Consider the following 22,523-nt stretch of genomic DNA (forward strand, 5'->3'; position numbering starts at 1 on the left):
GATGAAACTTCGAGGAATGTTGACGGGTAAGTTTAACTAAATCAAGAGATACTATAGGCGTCCAGTTATTCAAAAAGGTGTATCTGCAGTATTTCGAGAACGGCTTTGAGTATTAAGTTTTAAATTTTCAGGGCAAATTGAGGGGGATGTCGAAAAAACTGTCAGAGGGTAACTGGTTCCCCTCCAATGCCCTTTTTAGCTGAAATAACCACAAAGACACCTGATCAAAATTTTGGAATCGCAATCATGTTCAAAATAGTGAAAAAGTAAAAGAACTATGCTTCAAGGGATGGCAAAACCGTTACAGCCCCCGGGGCAAGTATTATTCGTTATATAAGTTGCCCGTTGTTTACATGTAGGATTGATTATTGAGAAAAGGGGCATGTTTGATCCCGAGTCTCCAAAAAGGCTAAGGGTATAAAGGTAAAACCTTTAGAAAATTTTCGGGGCGAATGTCAAACAAAATCGAAACACACTAAATAAAGGAGGGCAGTCAAAAGGGTACAAAAGCAATATCTACGGAATGGCTAAGCGTATTAAGTTGCAACTTTAAAATCATGTGGAGAGGGAATTAGAAAAAGGAGCGGCCAGCCCCCTCCTTTTACCCTTTAAATGCTCCTCCTTATATGAATAAAGAACTTAAAAATAATTTTAATCGAAATGGTTCTAAAGTCTAATAGCTATGCCTCCGGGGATTCCATGCGCCCATAACCCCGGGGAAGGATTGTAAATTATAAAATTTGTCCATTCATAAAATGCAGGATTTTTCATTGGGATAGGGGCAAAAGGTTTGATCCTGACTAGGTCCAAAAAGACTAAGAGTATTGAGGTGAAATGTCGGAAAACGTTTAGGGGTATGTTGAGGTATATTAAAAGATACACTATTTCCATCTACCTATCAATTATAATAAACTAAATGGCTATCTCAGAATTTCATTTGGATGTCTTTGGTGGAAAAAGGGGTATGGGAAGGGGGCTAAATGCACTCTATTCTGGTTGGTATCTTAAAAGGGCGCTTAAAGTTTTAATTTTTGTTTGAATGAACCCTCTCCAGATCTTCTAGAACCCTTGGTCTGATACAATCATCATCGGAAAAAAACAAGACCTACATGATCTTTAGATAACGATAAAGACCACACTGCCTCTCCATCATCAAAACTTTACTTTAATTTTTTAATTTCAATTTAAAAGATCTCATTTTATTGTAAGTTTTATTTCACATACGTATTTCATTTACATACCTAATTTGCTGAGGACATACAACCGTAGCTTGGACGCAGAACCGAAATATTTTTAAGGTCTGAACAAATTTCACTATCTTAGGTAAATCCCAGGTTGTTTTTACTTGTTGTTGTTTTTATCCATGATCATTCTTTGGAAAAAAAATACACAATTCGAAATAATGGTAGATGAAAGGTTGAAACCACTACAGTAGGGTTCTCTGATTGTTTTGTAGTTAGGGAAGGAGGGTAGACGCCCGAAATGGTGTATTTTAATGCCGAAATAACTCTCATTGAGCCTTCAAATAAATACATAGATAGTTCTAAGGAAGACGTGGAGAGGGGGTGTGGGTAAAATTCTGCATATAATCCCTCTTTATTTTCAGAAATGTTTTTGATCTGCACTATTATTATGAAAGTAAACAGTAACATTAAACCTTTAAAGGGGCAGAATTTATTCCGTATTGGAGGGCAACTGCCACTTCCTCATCCTAACCTCCCTCTTATGGTTGTAGAAACTCCTGAGGATGCTGAATTCGCTCGGAAATTGAGAGTTCTAGCTCTTTTTTTTAAAGTCAGAAGTGATTGGAGACTAAACAACCCGCGTCTAAGAGCCATTTTTGATATCGGGTCCTGTTGATACCCCTCAGGACTTCTGATCGACATTCTGAGGTAACTATTTTTACTTTCTCTGTGGCTGCTCAATTTTACTTTTGGGTGAACTTTCCATGGGAGAGGGGAATTATCCGGGACGAATTTCCAGTGGGAGGATTTTCCGAGGAGAATTTTCCATTGAGGAGATTTTCCGGGGAAAGGAATTTATCATGGGGATTTTCCATGGAAAATTGTCCATGGGGGAACTTTCCAGGGAGATTTTCCTTCGGGGAAGTTTACAAGGGGGGTATTTAACGGGGGTAATTTTCCTGTGGGGGGATTTTCGGAGGTGGGGTGGGGTAGAAGGCCGGATCTCTAAATATACAGCTAGAAAGACATCAAAATCCCTACAAATAGTGAAAAGCCATTAGAAGTGGAGAGGGGTGACCAGGGACATTATATGTAGGGAGAGGGGAATGCTTTGGAGGAGACACTACTACTTTTTATATTTTTGTTCAACAGGTACAGATAATTCGAGCCCATAAAATACGCCAGAAACACCAGGATTTTTACCAAAACTATAACTACAGCGATAGCTGCAATTTAGTAAAAAGCGAACCACTACCCATACAAACCAAAAAAAAAAAAAAACGCTTTTTGAAAGAAAAACCTTCTGGTGAAGGGAAATTGTAACTTATAGCTGATTTAGAAATATTAAACATTATTTTGATCGTTTTTAATTGTAAAATATTATTTAGAACTAAATTTATAGAAATTTTGAAGAGGAGCCTGCAATCCTTCAAAAATGGTATCGGATCAAAATGAAAAGTACACCATAGGGATTACCATTGTCAAAAATCCGATAAAGGTAAATTGCGACCCCCCCCCTCGATCACAAGGGTAATCACATTTACATGGATATTACTGATGTGTGTTCTTCTTTTTTTCTTTTTCTGCCCCCGCTCGCATGGCAATGGAAGATTATGGAGAGCTGTTTAAGGGCTCATTTGGAAGCTAATTCATATATATACAAGTTTTTAAATTTGATCTCATATCGCCATCATAAGGATATGGCTCCCCAAAACGACCCTTTGGTTGCCATTTCTGGGTTAGAACGGCCAGGAAGAATGAATAGGGCACAACCTTGATGCCCATGGTTAAAACCCTTCTTCAAGTTTTTCACCGATATAATAAAGTTCTAAGACTTGCTGTTGGTCTTGAAACAAAAATCTTGATGCACGATTTATTGTATATATTTTTAAAACCTAAAACAAACAAAATTTAATCAAAATTTTTTTTTGAGGGAAGTAAAGAGCAAAGATGAAAGTTAAAACGAAAAAAATTATTGCTTCGCGGTCTATGCAGCATATATCTGGAACATTGGTAAAAAAAAACTGACTCGGAATATTTCCCTAAATCTGTAGAATTCTAAAAAATTATCGCTTTACTGAAAGCTGATCTTACTTGAGGTTTTGAGAAAATTAAAGTTGTATGCTAAAATTTACTGATTTCATGGCCAGTGAAAGACTATTAATGAACTTATAAACTAGTCTTTTCTGCAGGCTACTTAATTTCTGTTTTGTTGAGTTAATTTTGTGTTTTCAGTGAAGTTCTAGATTTTTAGAATTCTACAAAGTTATGAAAACATTACGAGTCAGTTTTTGAACTAATGTTCCAGATATAAGTTACATAAAGCAACGAAGCAGTAATTTTTCGTCCTTTTAAGTTTCATCTTCAATGTTTACTTCCATCAAAAAAAAACTTTTTTTTTGTGTATATATGTGAAGATCTGTTAAAATGACTAGCCATTTGGAAAAATCCCTTTATTCTATCCCCTCTCCAAAAACAATGTTGTTTAGTTACGCCTCTTGTGTCAACTCTCATAAGAGGCAGTATGGCTTGTATAAAGTAATTACGGTTTACATAACGATTTTATGGTTCTTTATTTCCAATATATAACTGATTGCTTTTCTGCATTTATTAGCCTACAATTGCATCATGATAAAACATTTGCGCTATAATTTGCAAAAAATCAGTTTCAATGATTCTTTGGGGTAAAGTAATTTAAAAAAAAGTGTCATGAGAGTATTCTCATTAGAATACTGTGTCTAGATATAAGTTAGAAAATAGCCGATGCTTCTGTCCTGTGGAAGTGCATTAGGTGAAGTCCTCAAGAGTGACCTTGACTCTGACCGTGATTTCAAAATGTTTGCATTCTTAAATATATTCTTATATAAAATGTTTGCATTCTAAAAGCCCTTGGAAACTTTTTGTAAAATAAGCCCCTGTAATACTTACAAGCTACTCATGGTAAAATTGTGTGGTAGATCGCAAATAATTTTGGCAATTATTTAAGATTTGATGCTTGACTAGGTATTGCTTATTGTCCTTTACCCATTCTCCTTTTAGTGGGCACTGATCTTTGTTGTACAAGTAAATCCTTCAATTCAGATCTACAGCTAAATAATGCACTTGGAAGGTATTTTGAACCTTATACTTATGCCCAATGCCTATTATATGGTTTTAAATAATTGTAAGAAAATTTATCTTCCCCAAATTTATATACTGATAACCGTATGTATGTCTAGTTTAAGTGCGTATTTTGTCTTTTTTGTGGGTAGATAAATAAAAAAAAATCAAACCAAAAAAAAACTTGACTGCCAAAAAATCTAAATCCTATGAATAAAAGAAATTTATTGGCCCTTAAAACAAATTTCTAGATTAAAAATTAGAAATAATAAAAGGAAAGTTACATCATATCCTCGCCTTTTACCACGAGAGCAGAACTTGAGCATTCTTCATGCTCCAAAATAAATCCACTTGCTTGTTCACACCACTAAATTCACTCAAGCACAAAGTGTTGTCTGGAAATTCTGTTGGCCTGATGTCCAACACATTTCTTAAACGTAATGGTGATCAGAATAGTGTTGAACCTGTGATCTCTGAGCAAGATTGGGTGTCCCACTTTACTTCTGAGTTCTCTCCACCCGAACAAGATCTTGAAGATAAATATGAAGTCGAACTTGATAAGTTCATGGAATTGCCTAGTTCTGGTGTTGGCTACATAGTAACTGTTCCTAATCTGATTCGTGCAATTTCAAAATTAAAAAAGAAACAATCGAAAGGTGTCGACAAGTTGTGTGGGTTGCATCTTGTACATGGTACTGCTGGTCTCCTGAGTCATTTAGAGCTTCTATTCCAAATTATCTTTAATTCTGGTCTCGTTCCCGACGTTTTTGGTACTGGAGTAATTACACCTATTTTGAAAAAAGGGAAAAATCCGTCTGAATGCGTATCTTACCGCCCTATAACTGTTTCGCCGGTTTTATGTAAGCTTATGGAATTGCTAGTTATAGATCATATTGCTTTTCAATGTTCTACCCCCGATAATCAGTTCGGATTTAAAAAAGGTGTTGGTCGCGAGCACGTCCATTATATTCTTGCTAATATATTAATAGAAGCTGATGAACTGAATGAATCCCTTATTCTAGCGAGTCACGATGTTAGACGTGCTTTTGATTCTGGGATACATCCCCAGTTATTAGTGTCTGCTCATAAACGTGGTGTGGACCGATCGGTTATTTTGCCTTTTCGGGATATGTATAAGAAGCTTCGAGTCCAAGTTAAAGTCCCGTCTCCTAACGGGCCGATTGTATTACCAAATGCTATTCCGGTTAGAAAGGGCATTAGGCAGGGTGCAATTTCGTCACCCCGGTTGTATAATAATAGTGTTCTCGAGGCCCAAAAGTTAGTGCAAATGAGCTGCATTTTCCGAGGTTTGGATGTAACATTACTTAATTACGCAGATGATATTTTTAATTTAAGTAGATGTTTGTCTCGTATTGAAGAAAATTTTCAGATTCTAGATGATGCTTATAGAGAGATAGGCCTATCTTTTAATGCAAGTAAAAGCGAGATTGTTGCTTTCAATAGGAGAAATGCAGATTGTATAGATCTTGCTGTCAAATTTGGTGCTCAAGAGGTTCCACTGTCTGACTCCATAATGTACTTAGGAATGCCTATAGGTCATAACATGGCATCTACACGTGCTCGCCAAATAAGTAATTTCGCAGAAAAGGCACGTAAGGCTTACGGGGCGCTATCTTCAACTAAAGCGAAATATAATCGACAAATTCGAGCTAGGCTATATAATGCACTGGTGATCCCACACTTTCTGGCTTTATCACCGTTTTGGCATATATTTAGTGTTAGTGATAAAAGAAACCTTCGATCACTTTTTTACAAATATGCAAAGTTTCTTTTAAATACCCCACCGTGGGTTAAAAATTCCAAGATGTCTGCAAGGTTCGGTATCACAGATCCGATTGCTGCTGTGACGAAACGTCGTTCTGAATTTTTGGGGTCGCTTGGGCCTAGTAGTCTGGCAATTGCAATTCGTCCTTAGTGAGTTTTTGTAATAATGTTTTTATTTATTGGCGGTGTATCGTAACGTTTGTTTTTGTTTGTGCAGTTAAGTGTTTGTTTTTTTTTTTTTTTTTGTTTTTTTTTTCTTTTCTTCTTTGTACTCCATTCGTGCCATTTGTGGTTTTGTATCGAGTGGGTGAATAAAATTATCTATCTATCTATCTAGAAAGGCCTGCAACAGCAAGGCACTAACGGCTTTCTCAAGATCTCAAATTACAATTTGTGGGCGATAGGATTTTGACAGGATTGATCAAAACCACAAAACCTCCACGTCGCGTGCCAGAGCCTTTCAAAAAAGATCGGACGAAGCACTGATGTTCTAAGTGGTTAATTAATAGGTCACGAGATCTCATAATTTTGAAACGCTTCAAAGATTGTGGTGCAAACGGACAATGCCACAACGCAATGGCTTTTTCATTTCGAACTTAAATACCCTACTACTGTTTAAGCTATAAACATGATAGGGTCATTTTATGAACAGACAGTATTAACATCTTATTGGTCTAATCTGATTCAAAGGACAGTTTTTAGTGATTTGGACCCATTAAATTTGGATTTTTTTTCTTGGCGAATTTTGCTTTATGTAATTATCAAGTGCCTACAAGTCAGGTGAAGCTACAAAACAGGTAGCTAAAACCAATTATTGTCCAAATTGTCCAATACCTTGCAACAATTAAAGCCAATAGATCCAAAATAGGAAAGTGAACCCTATACCATATTAACTGAAAATTAATAACATCGTTTTTTTTTATAAAGTCTCAAATATAAGACAATCACAACTTGACAATGATTCAGGAATGATATCTATTCTTAGCATGATCTTCTAATGCTTACATGTCTTTGCTTTTGCAAATTCGTACTGCAAAAATTAAAAACAAAACAAAATTGAGGGAATTTTGGAAATTGGCTGAAAAACCTTCAAAAAGGTTCGCAAATCACCATAAAAGTTTACTACTGGAATCATTACGGTCGAAATCTTTAACCCGGAAATTAAATTGAAGAACATCACGTCATAAGCTTGGCAAAGAGCTGATGTTTTTTTTTGTTTTTTTTTCTCTGGTGCTAGTTGTGGTACTGGTGTGTGAAACCTCATTTTAAATTTATAGCTTTCAAATCCAAAATACAAGCATTATAATGCTTGTATCTCCTTGTATTTTTTTTATAGGTTCGTATTAATCTATATATATAAAAATAAGTTGTTTGTGTCTTGTGTGTTGACTGACGTCATGCATGTTTCTCGACTGACGTCATTATAAGGATTGAGCATTAAGCCGTCATGAAGTTGTTTGTCGACTCACGTCATGTTTGTCGACTGACAAAATTACAGACCGGGACACCGGGACACAACTCACGACCGGGAAACCGGGACACAGGGAATATAAATGACGACCGGGACACTCAAAGAGAAATTACAGACTGGGACACCAGGACACAAATAACGACCGGGACACAGGGAATATAAATGACGACCGGAACACAGGACACAACTACAACGGGGACCGGGACACAGGGAATGTTTGAATAGCAATCACCATCAACAAAGCTCTAGGACAATCATTAGAATAATGAGGTATAGATCTGAATATGGATTGTTTTTCCCATGGACAATTATATGTTGCATGTTCAAGAGTCGGTAAACCTGACAATCTATTTATATGCACAGACAATGGAACAGCGAAGAATGTTGTATATTCGCAAGTTTTACGTAGTTAAAAACATATATATATATATATATATATATATATATATATATATATATATATATATATATATATATATATATATATATATATATATATATATATATATATATATATATATATATATATATATATATATATATATATATATATATATAAAAATAAGTTGTCTGTGTGTGGATCTGTGGATGGATCAGGTGACGTCATGTTTCGGCTGACGTCATGAAATTAGTTGCCATCATTTTTGCTTTGAAGGTGACGTCATTCAAGTTATATAAGACATATGTTCGCCGTCATGTTTCGGCTGACGTCATGAAATTAGTTGCCATCATTTTTGCTTTGAAGGCAAAGAGAAAGTGAAAAAAGAAGGCGTGCCGAGGAATCAAAAGACCAGCAGGGAAACAGGCTTGCTGCTGATAGAGAAAGTAAGAAAAGAAAGCGTGCCGAGGAATCAGAGCAATCTGAAAGTTATCGCCTGGCATTCAGGTACAACCCAGTCGATGATTATAGCTTGAGTAGATGTGTTCAAATCGGGACAATGTCTAAAATTTGTCCCTATTGCAAGGCCTTGAAATTCAATGGTGAAACAATGGGAATGTGTTGCGCCTCAGGAAAAGTTAAACTTCCTCTATTGGCTGCACCACCAGAGCCATTGAAGACTTTCCTTACTGGAACTACGTCAGAATCTAAGCGTTTTTTGTCAAAAATCAGACAATACAACTCATGTTTCCAAATGACGACGTTTGGAGCCCAAATCGAAAATCCAGATCAATTTATGTCTACTTTCAAAGTAAAAGGGCAAATTTATCATAAAGCAGGGTCCCTTCTACCATTCTCAGGCGAGAATCATAAATTTTTACAATTGTACTTCATCAGTGATAGAAATTCTGAATTGAATGCACGTTGCGAAATTTCTCCCAACGTTGAAAGGACAATCGTTTCCCAATTGCAACATCTTTTCCACGAAAATAATAAGTTAGTGCGTCTGTTCAAAACAGCCATCGATTTGATGCCTACTGATACTCATAAAATTGTTATTTCCGCTGACAAAACGCCTCCTGGCCAACATGTGCGTAGATACAATGCTCCGACTATCGACGAAGTGGCAATCGTTATGGTCGGTGATCAGTTTTTACCTCGAGATATTATTCTACATAAGCGAAACGCTCAGTTGTTAAGAATTGCTGAAACTCATCGATGCTACGATGCCCTACAATATCCTATCATTTTTTGGGATGGAGCCGACGGCTATCAATTTAATATTAAATTGATGAATCCAGCCACTAACAAAGAAATGAATAAGAAATGCAGTGCAATGCATTATTATTCCTATAGACTAATGATTCGGCAGGATGAAGAAAATTATATTTTAAAATGCCGTGAATTGTTTCACCAATTTATGTTTGATATCTATGCTAAAATTGAATCAGAACGTTTGCTATATATCCGCCTGAATCAGACCAAGCTCCGCTCTGAACAATACATTCATTTGCGAGATGCAGTTATAAATGACGGTAATACCACAAACGTTGGAAGATTAACAATTTTACCTTCGTCACTGGCTACATAAAAAAATTACTTCAAACGAAATTGATGATGTAATTTCCGCTGAAATACCTGATAAAAATGTCGATAAGGGGTTACATGATATTATTGTAAAAAATATGATACATGGACCTTGCGGTGCACTGAACGAAAATTCACCATGCATGGCCAAAGGAAGGTGCACAAAGCAATATCCTCGACTTTTAGTACCCAAAACAATTACTGGCAATGATGGTTACCCACAATATAGAAGAAGATCTACTGAAGATGGCGGTAAAACAGCAATAATAAAGAAGCGTAACGGTACCACCATCGAAGTAGATAACCAGTGGGTTGTTCCATATTCCCCTTTATTATCAAAAACATTTAATGCACACATAAACGTTGAATACTGTAACTCCGTAAAGGCAATCAAATACATATGTAAATACGTCAACAAAGGCAGTGACATGGCAGTTTTTGGCTTGCAGTCCGAAATCAAAGATTTCGATGAAATCGTAGAATATCAGGCTGGAAGATACATAAGCAGTAATGAAGCTGTTTGGCGAATTCTTTCATTTCCGATACATGAACGTAGTCCAGCTGTTGTTCACTTAGCGGTACATTTACAGAATGGTCAACGTGTTTATTTCACGGAAACCAACGTGCAACAAAGAGTCCTGAATCCACCGGATACAACATTAACAGCTTTTTTTTCGCTTTGCAAAAATGATTCTTTTGCGAAAAAAACTGCTGTATACTGAAGTGCCTTCGTATTACACGTGGAATACTAAAAATAAAGTATTTGAACGTCGAAAACAGGGTAAGTCAGTCGACGGCCAACCTACCATCTTCAAAGATACCACGATAGGAAGACTCTACACCGTTCACCCCAATCAACATGAATGCTTCTTTCTACGCCTGCTTTTGGTGAATGTACCCGGTCCGACATCCTTTGAGTATTTGAGGACTGTAAATGGTACTATACATGACACTTACCGTAGTGCATGCCAAGCTCTGAATTTATTGGAGAATGACCAACACTGGGATAACTGCATCAATGACGCGTGCGAAACGTCAACCCCAAGTCAAATTCGTGCATTGTTTATTCTACAGAAACTCCCACGTGCAATATTTCCAAATCATCTGGGATGGGTAAAGTATTGCAGCAATGCAAACTTATTATTTGGGATGAGTGCACAATGGCACACAAAAAATCGCTCGAGGCTCTGGATCAATGCTTGAAAGATTTGCGAGGGAAGTCGAAACCCTTTGGCAGCACCTTAATATTGCTTGCGGGAGATTTCAGGCAAACATTACCTATAAAACCTAGATCAACTCCTGCAGACGAAATGAATGCTTGCCTGAAAAATTCTAATTTATGGGCACACGTAAAAACATTAAAATTAACTACAAATATGCGTGTCCGATTGCAAAACGATGACTCTGGTCAAACATTTTCAGATCAATTGCTGGCAATGGGAAACGGAAAGCTCCCAGTAGACTCAATTTCAGGACGTATACAACTACCTGCTGATTTTTGTAATTTAGTGACGTCCAAAAATGAATTGATTGAAAAAGTATTTCCGAATATTCTAAAAAATTATAAAAATAATAAATGGCTAAGTGAAAGAGCGATTCTCGCACCCAAAAATATAGACGTCCACGAAATCAACAATATTGTTTTGACCAAGATTCAAGACCAGGCAGTCCTTTACAAGTCAGTCGACACAGTTTTGGAACCAAATGAAGCGGTTAATTATCCATCTGAATTTTTAAATTCCTTAGATCTTTCAGGGTTTCCACCACACGTGCTACAACTAAAAATAGGCGTACCAATAATATTGTTACGTAACATAAACCCACCAAAGCTTTGCAATGGCACTCGACTTGCCGTAAAAAAAAACAATGGAAAACCTAATAGAGGCCACAATCCTGACAGGGCCTTTTGAAGGTGAGGCTGTTCTTATTCCTCGCATTCCCATGATTCCAACAGATCTGCCTTTTCAATTTAAAAGATTGCAATTCCCAATTCGATTAGCATTTGCAATCACCATTAACAAAGCTCAAGGTCAATCATTAGAAAAATGTGGTATTGATCTTAATACTGATTGTTTTTCCCATGGACAATTGTACGTTGCATGTTCGAGGGTCGGTAAACCTGACAATCTATTTATATGCAGCGAGAATTGGACAGCAAAGAATGTTGTATATTCGCAAGTTTTACGCAGTTAATTTGTATTTCGGAACCAAATGAAGCGGTTAATTATCCATCTGAATTTTTAAATTCCATAGATCCTTCAGGGTGTCCACCACACCTGCTACAACTAAAAATAGGCGTACCAATAATACTTTTAAGAAATATCAACCCACCAAAGCTTTGCAATGGCACGCGACTTGCCGTAAAAAAAAACAATGGAAAACCTAATAGATGCCACAATCTTGACAGGGCCTTATGAGGGTGAGGCTGTTCTTATTCCTCGCATTCCCATGATTCCAACGGATCTGCTTTTTCAATTTAAAAGATTGCAATTCCCAATTCGATTAGCATTTGCAACCACCATCAACAAAGCTCAAGGGCAATCACTAGAAAAATGCGGTATAGATCTTAATACAGATTGCTTTACCAATGTACAATTGTATGTTGCATCTTTGAGGGTCGGTAAACCTGACAATCTATTTATACGCACAGACAATGGGACAGCGAAGACTGTTGTATATTCACAAGTTTTACGTAGTTAATTTGTATTGTATCTATCTATCTATCTATCTATATAAAAACGAGTTGTGTGTATGCATGTTTGTTTGTTTGTAAAAAGAGCGTTTGCATATGACGTCATTATTAGTACATACGGCTTTGTATATGGACAGACAATGGGAAAGCCAAGAATGTTGTATATTCGCAATTTTTACGTAGTTTGAAACACATATATAAATCTATCTATATTCACAGGTGGGACACAGGGACACAACTACAATGGCGCGTAACTAATATGGCGCGTAACTAATATGGCGCGTAACGACTTACGCGCGCGGGGGGGCTTGGGGGGGTGCGAAGCGCCCCCACCAACTAGGTGTTGGGGTGGCGCGAAGCGCCACCCCAACAGCTAGTATATATATATATATATATATATATATATATATATATACTCACAGGTAGGACACAGGGACACAACTACAATGGCGCGTGACGACTTACGCGCGCGGGGGGGCTTGTGGGGAAGCGCCCCCACCACACCCCAACAGCTAGTAGCATTATAAAAGTAAGAAGCAATTTTTTTTTACAAAAAACTACTTTTTTGTGTCATTTCGGTGTACCAAAATAACGTCATATATGCCGTCAAAGCATCATGCTAAAATGCTCTATTTTGAGAGTGATTTCAGTAGGCTATTTTAGTTACATTTGTATGAGACAGCTCACGATAAGCTGTAAGTAAGGAGTCGATACAATAGTGGCCAAAACTCCAAAACAAAATTTTGATAGCAATTAATCAATCGAAAAAATTGGCTTTTTATACGGATTCCAAATATATAAAATTCATTTAATTTAATCTTACCCATTAAAAGCTACGAGCCTGAAAAGAACTTGCCTGATTTTAAAAGGGGAAAACAAGCTTCAAAAAATAAAGTTTTCAAAAAAAAATCTTCAAAAAAAAGCTGTTAAAGCTTCAAAAAAAAAAAACATCAGCTTTGGCCTATCAGAGAACCATACTGTGCAGAATTTCTTTCCTTGGATTTTTTTTTGTCAAAAGAGTTTTTTCTCTTAGAAGTCCAAGTTTCATAGGGTTAAGATGAGCTTTTGCAATAAAACTGTAACTGATAACCCAGTTTACATTTCTTCAAACTGCCAAATAAAATACTAGCCCAAAATTTCCCAGATATTCGAGTAAGATATAAGATATTTTTTCATACTGACTTCAGTGCTCATCATTGCACCTGACACAGGTAAGGTGGAAACAGGTTGTGCTTAATGATCTAAATAGCTTTCATGGGCACTAACAGCTTGTCGAAGCCTTAATCTTGACCGTGCTCCTTACAAACCATTTCCATTCATTCAAAGTAAATTCTCATGTATTCAACATTGACCATGCTGTAATTGTAGCCAATTTCGTCACTAATCAAGCATAAAAGTACAAATTCGCATTACCAGTTTATAGATAGAGATGTCAGGCAAAACAATCTTTTTCTTTAGCAGTAGCTCAGACAAGGCACCAGAAAAAAGAATCGCCACGTCATAGCTTAATTTATCAAAAGTCACGTTGCGTCAATCCAAATCTAGGCATCTAGAAGAGGTAGCTGTCTAGCCTACATTGTAAGAGGGGGGTTAGCGCAATTAAAAATGCCATAAATATCAGATTTTATCTTAGAGAGAGGAAGGCAAATAACAATTGGTTCAACCTTCTTTCGGATGTGTTCCAGGCAATTCCTTGATCTTGGCTAAGATACTGAGAAACTTGTATCACGAAGGTCCAATACACCTTATTAAAATATTGGGGATGAATAGTTCCATTATTAAACAGCTCGCGGTAACGAACTGTAAGAAAAGAGCGACCCGGCTCAATAGTAACCGAAACTCGAAGTAACCGAAAACATGAAATTTGATACCAATAGATATAAATAAAAAAATGGGCTTCTTATGCTGATTCCAAATATATACGTCTCAATAAGTTTGGTCCTTAATCATTAAAGGCTACGAGCCTGAGAAAATTTGTCTTATTTTCATAAAAGGGGAAAAATCAACCCCTAAAAGTCATACAACCTTAATGAAATTCAGCCATCAGATTCAGCGTATCAGAAAACCCTGCTGAAGAGCTTTTAAGCTCCTATCTGTGAAAGTGTGGAATTTTGTATTTTTTGCCTGAAGAAAGATCATGGTTGTGTGTTTTTTTCTTTTTTCTCCCCCAGGGTTATCACATCGATCCAGTGGTACTAGAATATCGTTAGAGGTCTTATTCAATTGAAAGTTAAAAATTCTAGTGCCCTTTTAAAGTACGGCAACTCGGCAACCTCCCCCGCCCCTTTTCCCCCAAAATCGTCCGATCGAGATTTTGAGATATTTATGTTGTTCATTATTGTTGAAAGGTCCAATAACTATACTTTCGGATAAATCATGACCGCCCCCCTCCCCAAACAGTCCCTCGGGAAAGGTCTTTAAGTTAAAAAATTTGTCCATTGATTAGGCGTGGAGATGTTAAGGGTAATTGTCCTAGGTAAATTTTCACAGTATAGAGGATATTTCTGTGGGGAGGGTATTTCTCCCTGGATGAGAGGCCAGATTCCCTGGCATTACTAAAAAAAATCAGAGATAAAATTAAAAAAAAACATTTTTTTTCAATTGAAAATAAGGAGCAACATTAAAACTTAAAACAACAATTGCTTAAGAACAACTCCTGAAACACAAGGGCCGTTTAATTAGAACAATAAGAAACTTCCTTAAAAGTGCTAAAAAAGTTTAGCGTAAAGAATGAGGTGTTGAAGAGGATGCAACCTCCTTCAGATACATATTTATTTCTGTTCATTTTAAGTTTTACTGCTACTACTTAATTTCAGTTGGAAGAACTTGTTTTTTTTTATTTAGCTCAACTTTCAGAAAAATTTAAAGAATTTATACTTACTCTTCCGTGCATATGCCACGGTTTGGCCTAGACAAGATACTTTATCATACAACCGAACTAAAATGTTACAGCTTTAAGCTAGACGGTCCTTTATCATCTCTATTCTGATAGTGCTTCCAAATGGATCATTTGCTCAAACATATAAAATCACCAGTTTGTTCATATCGCTAAAATTATAGGTGGGGAAATGAACTTAAAGATTGAATAAGTAATTTGTCGCCCATTCAAAAGGTCCACGAAAGTATTTTTATGACGAAATTTTACCATTGTCAGGAATCAGATAAGGCACTAAGTGATTTACTTCGACGACTGCTGCTACTAATAATAATAGCACACTTCAGCACAAAGCCGCCTGAGGCAAACAAAGCTACATATGCTCCTCCTACATCCCAATCTATTCAAAAACCTCTCTCTTTCTCTCTCTCTCTCTCTCTCTCTCGTGCCAAGGAATCCAGGGAAATTTCTTTTGGACGATTCCGCCTGAAAAAGTCTTCATAGTATACTTTCATTTGAAAATTACTTTAATTTCTGATCACTTTTCGTATCATGTTGGATATTCCTCTCCGTGGAATTTTTTTTTGGAAATCCCCGCACCTGCAGCAGAATGTTGCTTCCACGGAAAACTCCCCCATGGAGACTCCCTTGGATATTCCCACATGGACAATTTCTCCCCAAAAATTTCTCCCATGGAGAATCTCTCCCTGCAGAATATTCCCAAACACTGAAAATTCCTTTATACAATCCCGACCCTGCTGAAAATTTTCTCTGGGACATCTACACATGTCAAATTTAGATGGAAAGACAAAGTAAGACAAACAAAAGAATCTCGCAAGGGAGCTCTGACAAATTCTCGCATTGTAAAATTTCCCCTAGAAAGCTTACCTCCGAAAAGTTTCACCGTAGCCAATCTCATCAAGCAGAAAATTCCTCCCTCCCCCGCAAAAAAAGGTACCTGTTTGCTTCTCAATAGTGAATACTATACGTAAACAATGGGTAAATTTTGTAACTTACAGCTCTTTCCTCAGGGTCTGTTGGGGGAATGTTACCCTCAAAGGGATAGTCATTGAACCTTTCAACTACGCTGAAAAAATGAAAAATGGCGTGGGAGGGGAACTAGCTGTCCTCCAATCTTTTTGGTCACTTGAAAAGGGCACTAGAACTGTCAATTTAGACCGAGTAAGCCCTTTCCCGATCATCTATGATGACTGGTTCAATATGATCATCCCTGAGAAAAAAAAATGAAGCAAACAAACAAATAAATCTATCCGTGATCTTTTTTATGGCAAAAAAAATGCAAAATTCTACATTTTTGTATATAGGAGCTTGAAATATTTACAGTATGGTTCTCTGGTATGCTAAACATGATGGTTGGATTTTCATTAAGATTGCTTGAAGTTTTGGGAGTGTTTCTCCTCTTTTTAAGAAATTGGTCTAATTTCCTCGCTACAGTCTGGTATAGCATAGGATCTGACACCAAAATGCCTAAGCTTTAAAAAACCAAAACTGGAAGGTATTCTCTCATGAGCCCCAGTGATGCCCAAGGAATTGCGCCCATGAGTCATGAGTCATGAGTCAAGAGTGATGCTCCAGGTCTATAATCTGTCTTCAATTTCCACTCAATCGGGAACAGAGGGATGGTATTAATATCTTTCACAATCTAGGTATAAAGATCTTGAAGGTCTCCACTTCTATTGGTGCAAATCAGGTCCTTCGTGTAGCCTCAGGAAAAAATAAGAGCCAAGATCTCATATGGCACTCATGACGAGGTCGGAAGAGCCAAAAGCCAAGAACTTCTTCCCACTAAGTTTCATTACGATCAGTCTACTCTAAGTGTTTTCCAAGATTTCCGGTTTCTCCCTCCAACTCCCCCCAATGCCACCGGATCCGGTCGAGATTTAAAATGTCAGCTCTGAGACACAAGGTACCTTCTAAATATCAAATTTCATTAAGATCCTATAACCCATTCGTAATTTAAAAATACATCATCTTTTCTAACTTTTCCGAACTAACCGTCCTTCCACTCCCCCCAGATGGTCAAATCGGGAAAGTGACTATTTCTAATTTAGTCTGGTCGGGTCCCTGATACGCCTGTCAACTTTCAGCCATCGCTATATTGATCACGTATCTAGTTTCGGATCTTCTTCATGTTAAAATTGGTGTGGTCCGAGATTCAAACCTGAGACCTCTCGTACCCTAAGCATGAATCATACCCCAAGACCACAAGCCATACTTAAGAAGAACAATCATTTGTTTTATCGACAAATAAAATTCTTCTCAACAATCTTGTTCGCTCGCTCCTCCCTCCAGGTGGTCGAATCGAGGAAGGGACTATTTTTAGTTTAATCTAGTCTGGTCCCTGATAAGCCTGCCTACTTTCATCGTCCTGGCTTATCTGGAAGTGCCCGAAATACTAAATCCCCCAACTCCCCCAAAGAGAGCGGATCCGGTCCGGTTATGTCAATAACCTATCTAGGACATGTGCTTACTCTTCCCACCAAATTCCACCCCGATCTCTCCACTCTAAACGTATTCCAAGTTTTCCAGTTTCCTCTTCAACTCCCCCCCCCCCCCATTGTCATCAGATCCCTTCGATTTTTAAAATAAGACCTCTGAGACACGAAGTCCTTCAAAATATAAAATTTCATTAGGATCTGATCACCGGTTCGAAAATTAAAAATACATCATTTTTTCAAATTCTTCCGAATTACCCCCCCCCCCTCCGACTCACCCAAAGAGAGCTAATCTGGTCTGGTTATGTCAATGACGTATCTAGGACTTTTGCTTATTCTTTCCACCAAGTATCATCACGATCTCTCCACTCTAAGCATTTTCCAAGATTTCCAGTTTCCTTCTCCAACTCCCCCCAATGTCGCCAGATCCGGTCAGGATTTAAAATAAGAGCTCTGAGACACGAGGTTCTTCTAAATATTAAATTTCATTAAGATCCAATCACCCGTTCGTAAGTTAGAAATACTTCATTTTTCTATTTTTTCCCGATTACCGAATTAGGTGCCCCCCAACTCTCCCAAAGAGAGCAGATCCATTCCAGTTATGTCCATAACATATCTGGGACATTTGCTTATTTTCCCCACCAAATTTCATCCCGAACTCTCCACTGAATCCTGCCCCCCCCCCGACTCCTCCAAAGGACACTGGATCCGGCCGGGATTTAAAATAAGAGGTCTGAGTTACGAGGTCCTTCTAAATATAAAATTTTATTAAGATCCGATCACTCTTTCATAAGTTAAAAATACCTCATTTTTCTAATTTTTCCGAATTATCCCCCCTCCCCCAACTCCCCCAAAGAGAGCGGATCCGTTTTAGTTATTTCAATAACGTATCTAGGACATATGATTATTTTTGTCACCAGTTTCATCCCGATCCCTCCACTCTAAGCGTTTTCCAATATTTCAGGTTTCTCCCTCCAATTCCCCCAATGTCACCGGATCCGGTCGGGATTTAAAATGAGAGATCTGAGACACTATTTACTTCTAAGTTGAAAAACTCATTAAGATCCAATCACTCGTCTGTAAGTTAAAAATACTCCATTTTTTCTAATTTTCCCGAATTAACTGTCCCCAATCCCCTCCCCAGATGGTTGAATCGGGGAAACGACTATTTCCAATTTAATATGGTTTGGTCCTTGATAAGCCTGCTAAATTTCATCATCGTAACTTATCTTGAAGCGCCCAAACAAGCAAAACCGGGACAGACAGACAGACAGACCGACAGAATTTGCGATTGCTATATATCACTTGGTAAATACCAAGTGCCATAAAAACGATAATGCTACATCGCTGACATATATGCCCAAGCTCGGCAACCTGAAAATACTCCATCAGGACTTTTTGTTACGTTTTTTGCAACTCCCGTAGAGTGGAAAATTACAATTTTTTTTGTTCTTCATACAACTTTTATTCATGGATAAAAGTTTCTGAGCTTTATTTCTTTGATATAAGAACCAAAGAAATAGCAATGCATATCGGTGAAGTTACCATGTATATTTTTGTTTTCGCTTTAAAGAAACAGATCTAAGAATGGAGCAATGCGTATATAAAATGGACAAAAATTCGCTTATAAATAAAATCTCTGTTCCAATTTAACATGTAAACGCAAAAGAGGATTGATGTTACCTTTAGAAAAACTGTCTTTTGAGAAACATAGGTTTTATAATCCATTATGATTTCCAAAAAATACAGTTACCTTTTTTAAGATAAGGTATCACATTCAACTAGAGATGAAAGTAAGATATCAAAAACGCACTCCTATTGAAAGATAGATAAATCGCTTTTCTTATCGTTTATCTTGTACTGATTTAAAAAGTAAATTAAAAACTTTTTACTGTGACAGTCTGTCACCTATCTTTTCGGACATGTTCTTGTTTTTTTTTTGCAAAAGGTTAAATAATATGCTCTGATGATTTATGGTTAAAGCATTAGTAGCGAGTAATTGAAGGGTGGTACACGACTGTGAGGAGTGAATTTGAAGATTAAGGTTCGGGAAAAGGTGGATATTAAGAGAAACTGACAGCACAATTGTGATTAAGAAATTTTCTGATTGAAAAATATATAAGGTGAGGTCAACAACATAAATAAGCCATAAATCAGGAAACAACACAAGGAAGTCAGCTATTTCAAATCAAAGGTCATGCTTGTCTTCAGCACCATAACAGGGAAGAAATTGCGATAAAAGCAGAATAAGTATTAAACATATAAGTTAAACGTTTAACATTAGTTTTTTAATCATAATTCCATCATAATCTGTTTATCACTTCTTAATTTTTTCTTCTATACATTGTTTTTTCCCTATTTTTTATTTTTGTAAATTGTTTGCATAGTTCGTGGTTAACTGTACACATATATGCAGTATAATTTGGCTTATATGCAAATGCATTTACCTTACACCCTGTGCATTATGTTTTGGGCGAGATTTACCTGCGTCTAGGCGTTCCACCAAACATCAGCAATGGATCCCAATTTTGTTGAAATGTTGGACTCTTTCTGTACAAACATAGGCGCACAAAAGTATGGCCCTTCAGGAGTGTTGGTTTGTCATTTTTTGTCTTGAGGGACGGTATGGGGTAAAAAATATGGGAAGATCTATTTTAGGTTAGTAATTTCCGATTTTTTAGGAGGGGATCTATCTAAGAATTTCCGGAAGAGAGGAATGAGTACTATCATAATCCTCACAGTTGAAAATCTTAAGTTTGAGGTTTACAATCCCCTCCTCTATATTCCACCCCTCCAGCTCCTTAATATTTTTCATAAATCGCCAACTGACTAACAGAACTAGAAGGCTGTTGCAACATAATAAACAGTTGTTTCAAGTCTTATTTTAAAGCTAATTCTTATATCTAGGTCCTTTTTGTAAAATAATCTTAATAACACCGTCATGAAGTGCCATATGATACAACAACGACACTTATTGGTGCAATATCCGAGTGGAAAGGCTAGGAATTATTAAAGGGGTACCATAATAATTTCCATAGTAAAAACCTTAAACTTGAGTTTTGCCTTCCTTCCACGTGTATACTCTCCCTTCCATTCCCCTAGTATGTTTCCTAAACTGTTCGGCTGACATACAGAAGTAGTAGGCTACTTCAACATCGTAGAGAGATGCGTAATGGCTCATTTTAAACTTCTTGATCTTTTGAAGGTCAAGAAGTGCCATATAGCACCAACAATGAAGTTTTGGGTGTTATTACTGGAGTAGAAGTGCTGGGAAGCATGAACAGGGTGTAGTCAAACACAGTCGAAAAACAATAGCCAGAGACTTATAATCCCTCCTTTTTAGTTTTACCCCTTTCACCCCCTTTAATAACCTACTAAAGAGCAAACCAAAGCCCATATTAACCACAGGCTTAAAAAGGAATTTTAAAACAAAGCTAGGCCTAATGAGAAAAATGTACGTAAGTATTTTACCGCCAACACTCAAGTTCTTTATCAATTGACGCACTGTAAAACCGGCTTAGCGCGGGACAAGACAAAGACAAGTGATATAATAGATGGGAAGTATATAATTTGGGCTATATATTCGCACATTAAGAGTAATGGAGGTAAATTATTTGGACAGTGTGGAGTTGGAAAACAATTATTCATGCAGAATATGCAGAATAATTGTACCTAACACATTTTGCATGAAGACCCGCTATAGTTTACCCACATCCCCTCCTAATGTGAAAATATACTGTTTCTTGAATATTATATTCTTATCATATTCTGTGATATTTCGTTAATGTTCAGCGTAAAAAAACAGGTTCTTCTTAGATAAAGAACTTGGGCGTTGGCGGTATAATAGGCTACATAAGTACCGAGAAAATTGCCATTTGAAGCTGATTCAGAAACAGTGGATATTGTTTCGATTAATTATAGTTGTATTACAGTAGTAGAATTTTATTACAAAAATAATTTTACAGGAATTTCAAAAAAGTGCCTGAAACCACTCCAAAATACTTTTACCTTGAGCCTCTCTCATTGTATCTTCTTCTTTATCTCTGGTTCAACGCATCAACAGACTCATTTAAGGTAAAAATTTGAACCGTATTATAAGGCACAGATAAGAAAGCTTTCCAGCTAGTGAATTAAGGCCCTTGGTTGTAGCTTGCAACTATTAAATCTTGACTTTTTTTTCTCAGTTCGGTTTTTGTTTTTTCTTTATGCTTTTTTTAGCCAAATAATTTAACTTTTCCTAAAATGTTGAAGTCCATAAAAGCGAAAATAGCGAAAGTCTAATTTTTTATGAGAAGCTCCGAATATTTCGTAGTAATTCAGCATAAAATATACAATAGTAAAGACATGAAATTTTATCAATTATATTAACTAAATATCTAAAATTGGTTTACTATCCTTCAGTTTTCTAAAACCTCTATATATTTGAGAAAACTGAAAACAAATTATACTACAAATATTTTCTCTTGTACTTACTACAACATTTTTTTTTTAGTTTAACTTTATTAATTTTAAAATTAAGTTTTAATTTTATTAGCTTTTCCCAAGGCAGTTCAAGACTCGCATAGTTTTCACTAAAAACAGGAGTTTGGCTACTCCTCCCTTCCCTAACTGTAAAAGTCTAAAGCCTACTGTGTAATTGGCACTTTACTAAAAATGTTTTTTATATACTTTACAAAATTGAAAACAAAATGAAAAATAGAGTGAAATAAAAGCTTGAACTGACAAGGTTTCTGCAATTAATATATCAAATATTCAATTTAATTTTATAGTTCGTTTCCTATGATTGTTTATTTAATTTTCTCTTCGTTTTGGGTTTCATTTATTCTTTTAATAGTAACAGATTTTTCTTTGTTTTAAGCTTGATTTGTATATTTAATTAAGTTTTACTGGTTTTAAAATTTATTTATTGATTTATATCATAACCTGTTGTACGTTTGTTTGATATGATTGTTTATTTATTTTCTGTTCGCTTTCGGTTTCATTTGCCCGCAACAG

General features: G+C 36.6%; 1 protein-coding gene and 1 long non-coding RNA gene across 12 annotated transcripts in view; one reads left to right on the forward strand and one right to left on the reverse strand.

The window, feature by feature from the left end:
- LOC136036255 (uncharacterized) overlaps positions 1-22,523 on the reverse strand; it is a 358,105-nt gene that overhangs the window by 220,148 nt on the left and 115,434 nt on the right. For 3 of the 11 annotated variants that reach the window (XM_065718386.1, XM_065718388.1, XM_065718384.1), the window contains exon 1: positions 19,282-19,373. The exons of 6 other annotated variants lie outside the window; for them this stretch is intronic. Coding sequence is in view for 2 of the 5 variants with exons in the window: in XM_065718382.1 (XP_065574454.1) it covers positions 19,212-19,256 (45 nt within the window). In the remaining 3 variants the exon portion in view is untranslated. Of the gene's footprint in view, positions 1-4,567; positions 4,706-19,211; positions 19,374-22,523 lie in introns of those variants that run through there. 2 more of the 11 variants (XM_065718382.1, XM_065718383.1) reach the window with 2 other exon arrangements.
- Positions 19,445-22,523, forward strand: part of LOC136036257 (uncharacterized) — a 60,787-nt gene continuing 57,708 nt past the window's right edge. The window contains exon 1 of the long non-coding RNA XR_010619679.1: positions 19,445-19,651. This is a non-coding gene — a long non-coding RNA (uncharacterized LOC136036257). The remainder of the gene's footprint in view (positions 19,652-22,523) is intronic.

Source organism: Artemia franciscana, chromosome 15 (genome assembly GCF_032884065.1).
Source record: "Artemia franciscana chromosome 15, ASM3288406v1, whole genome shotgun sequence".
Lineage (NCBI taxonomy): Eukaryota > Metazoa > Arthropoda > Branchiopoda > Anostraca > Artemiidae > Artemia > Artemia franciscana.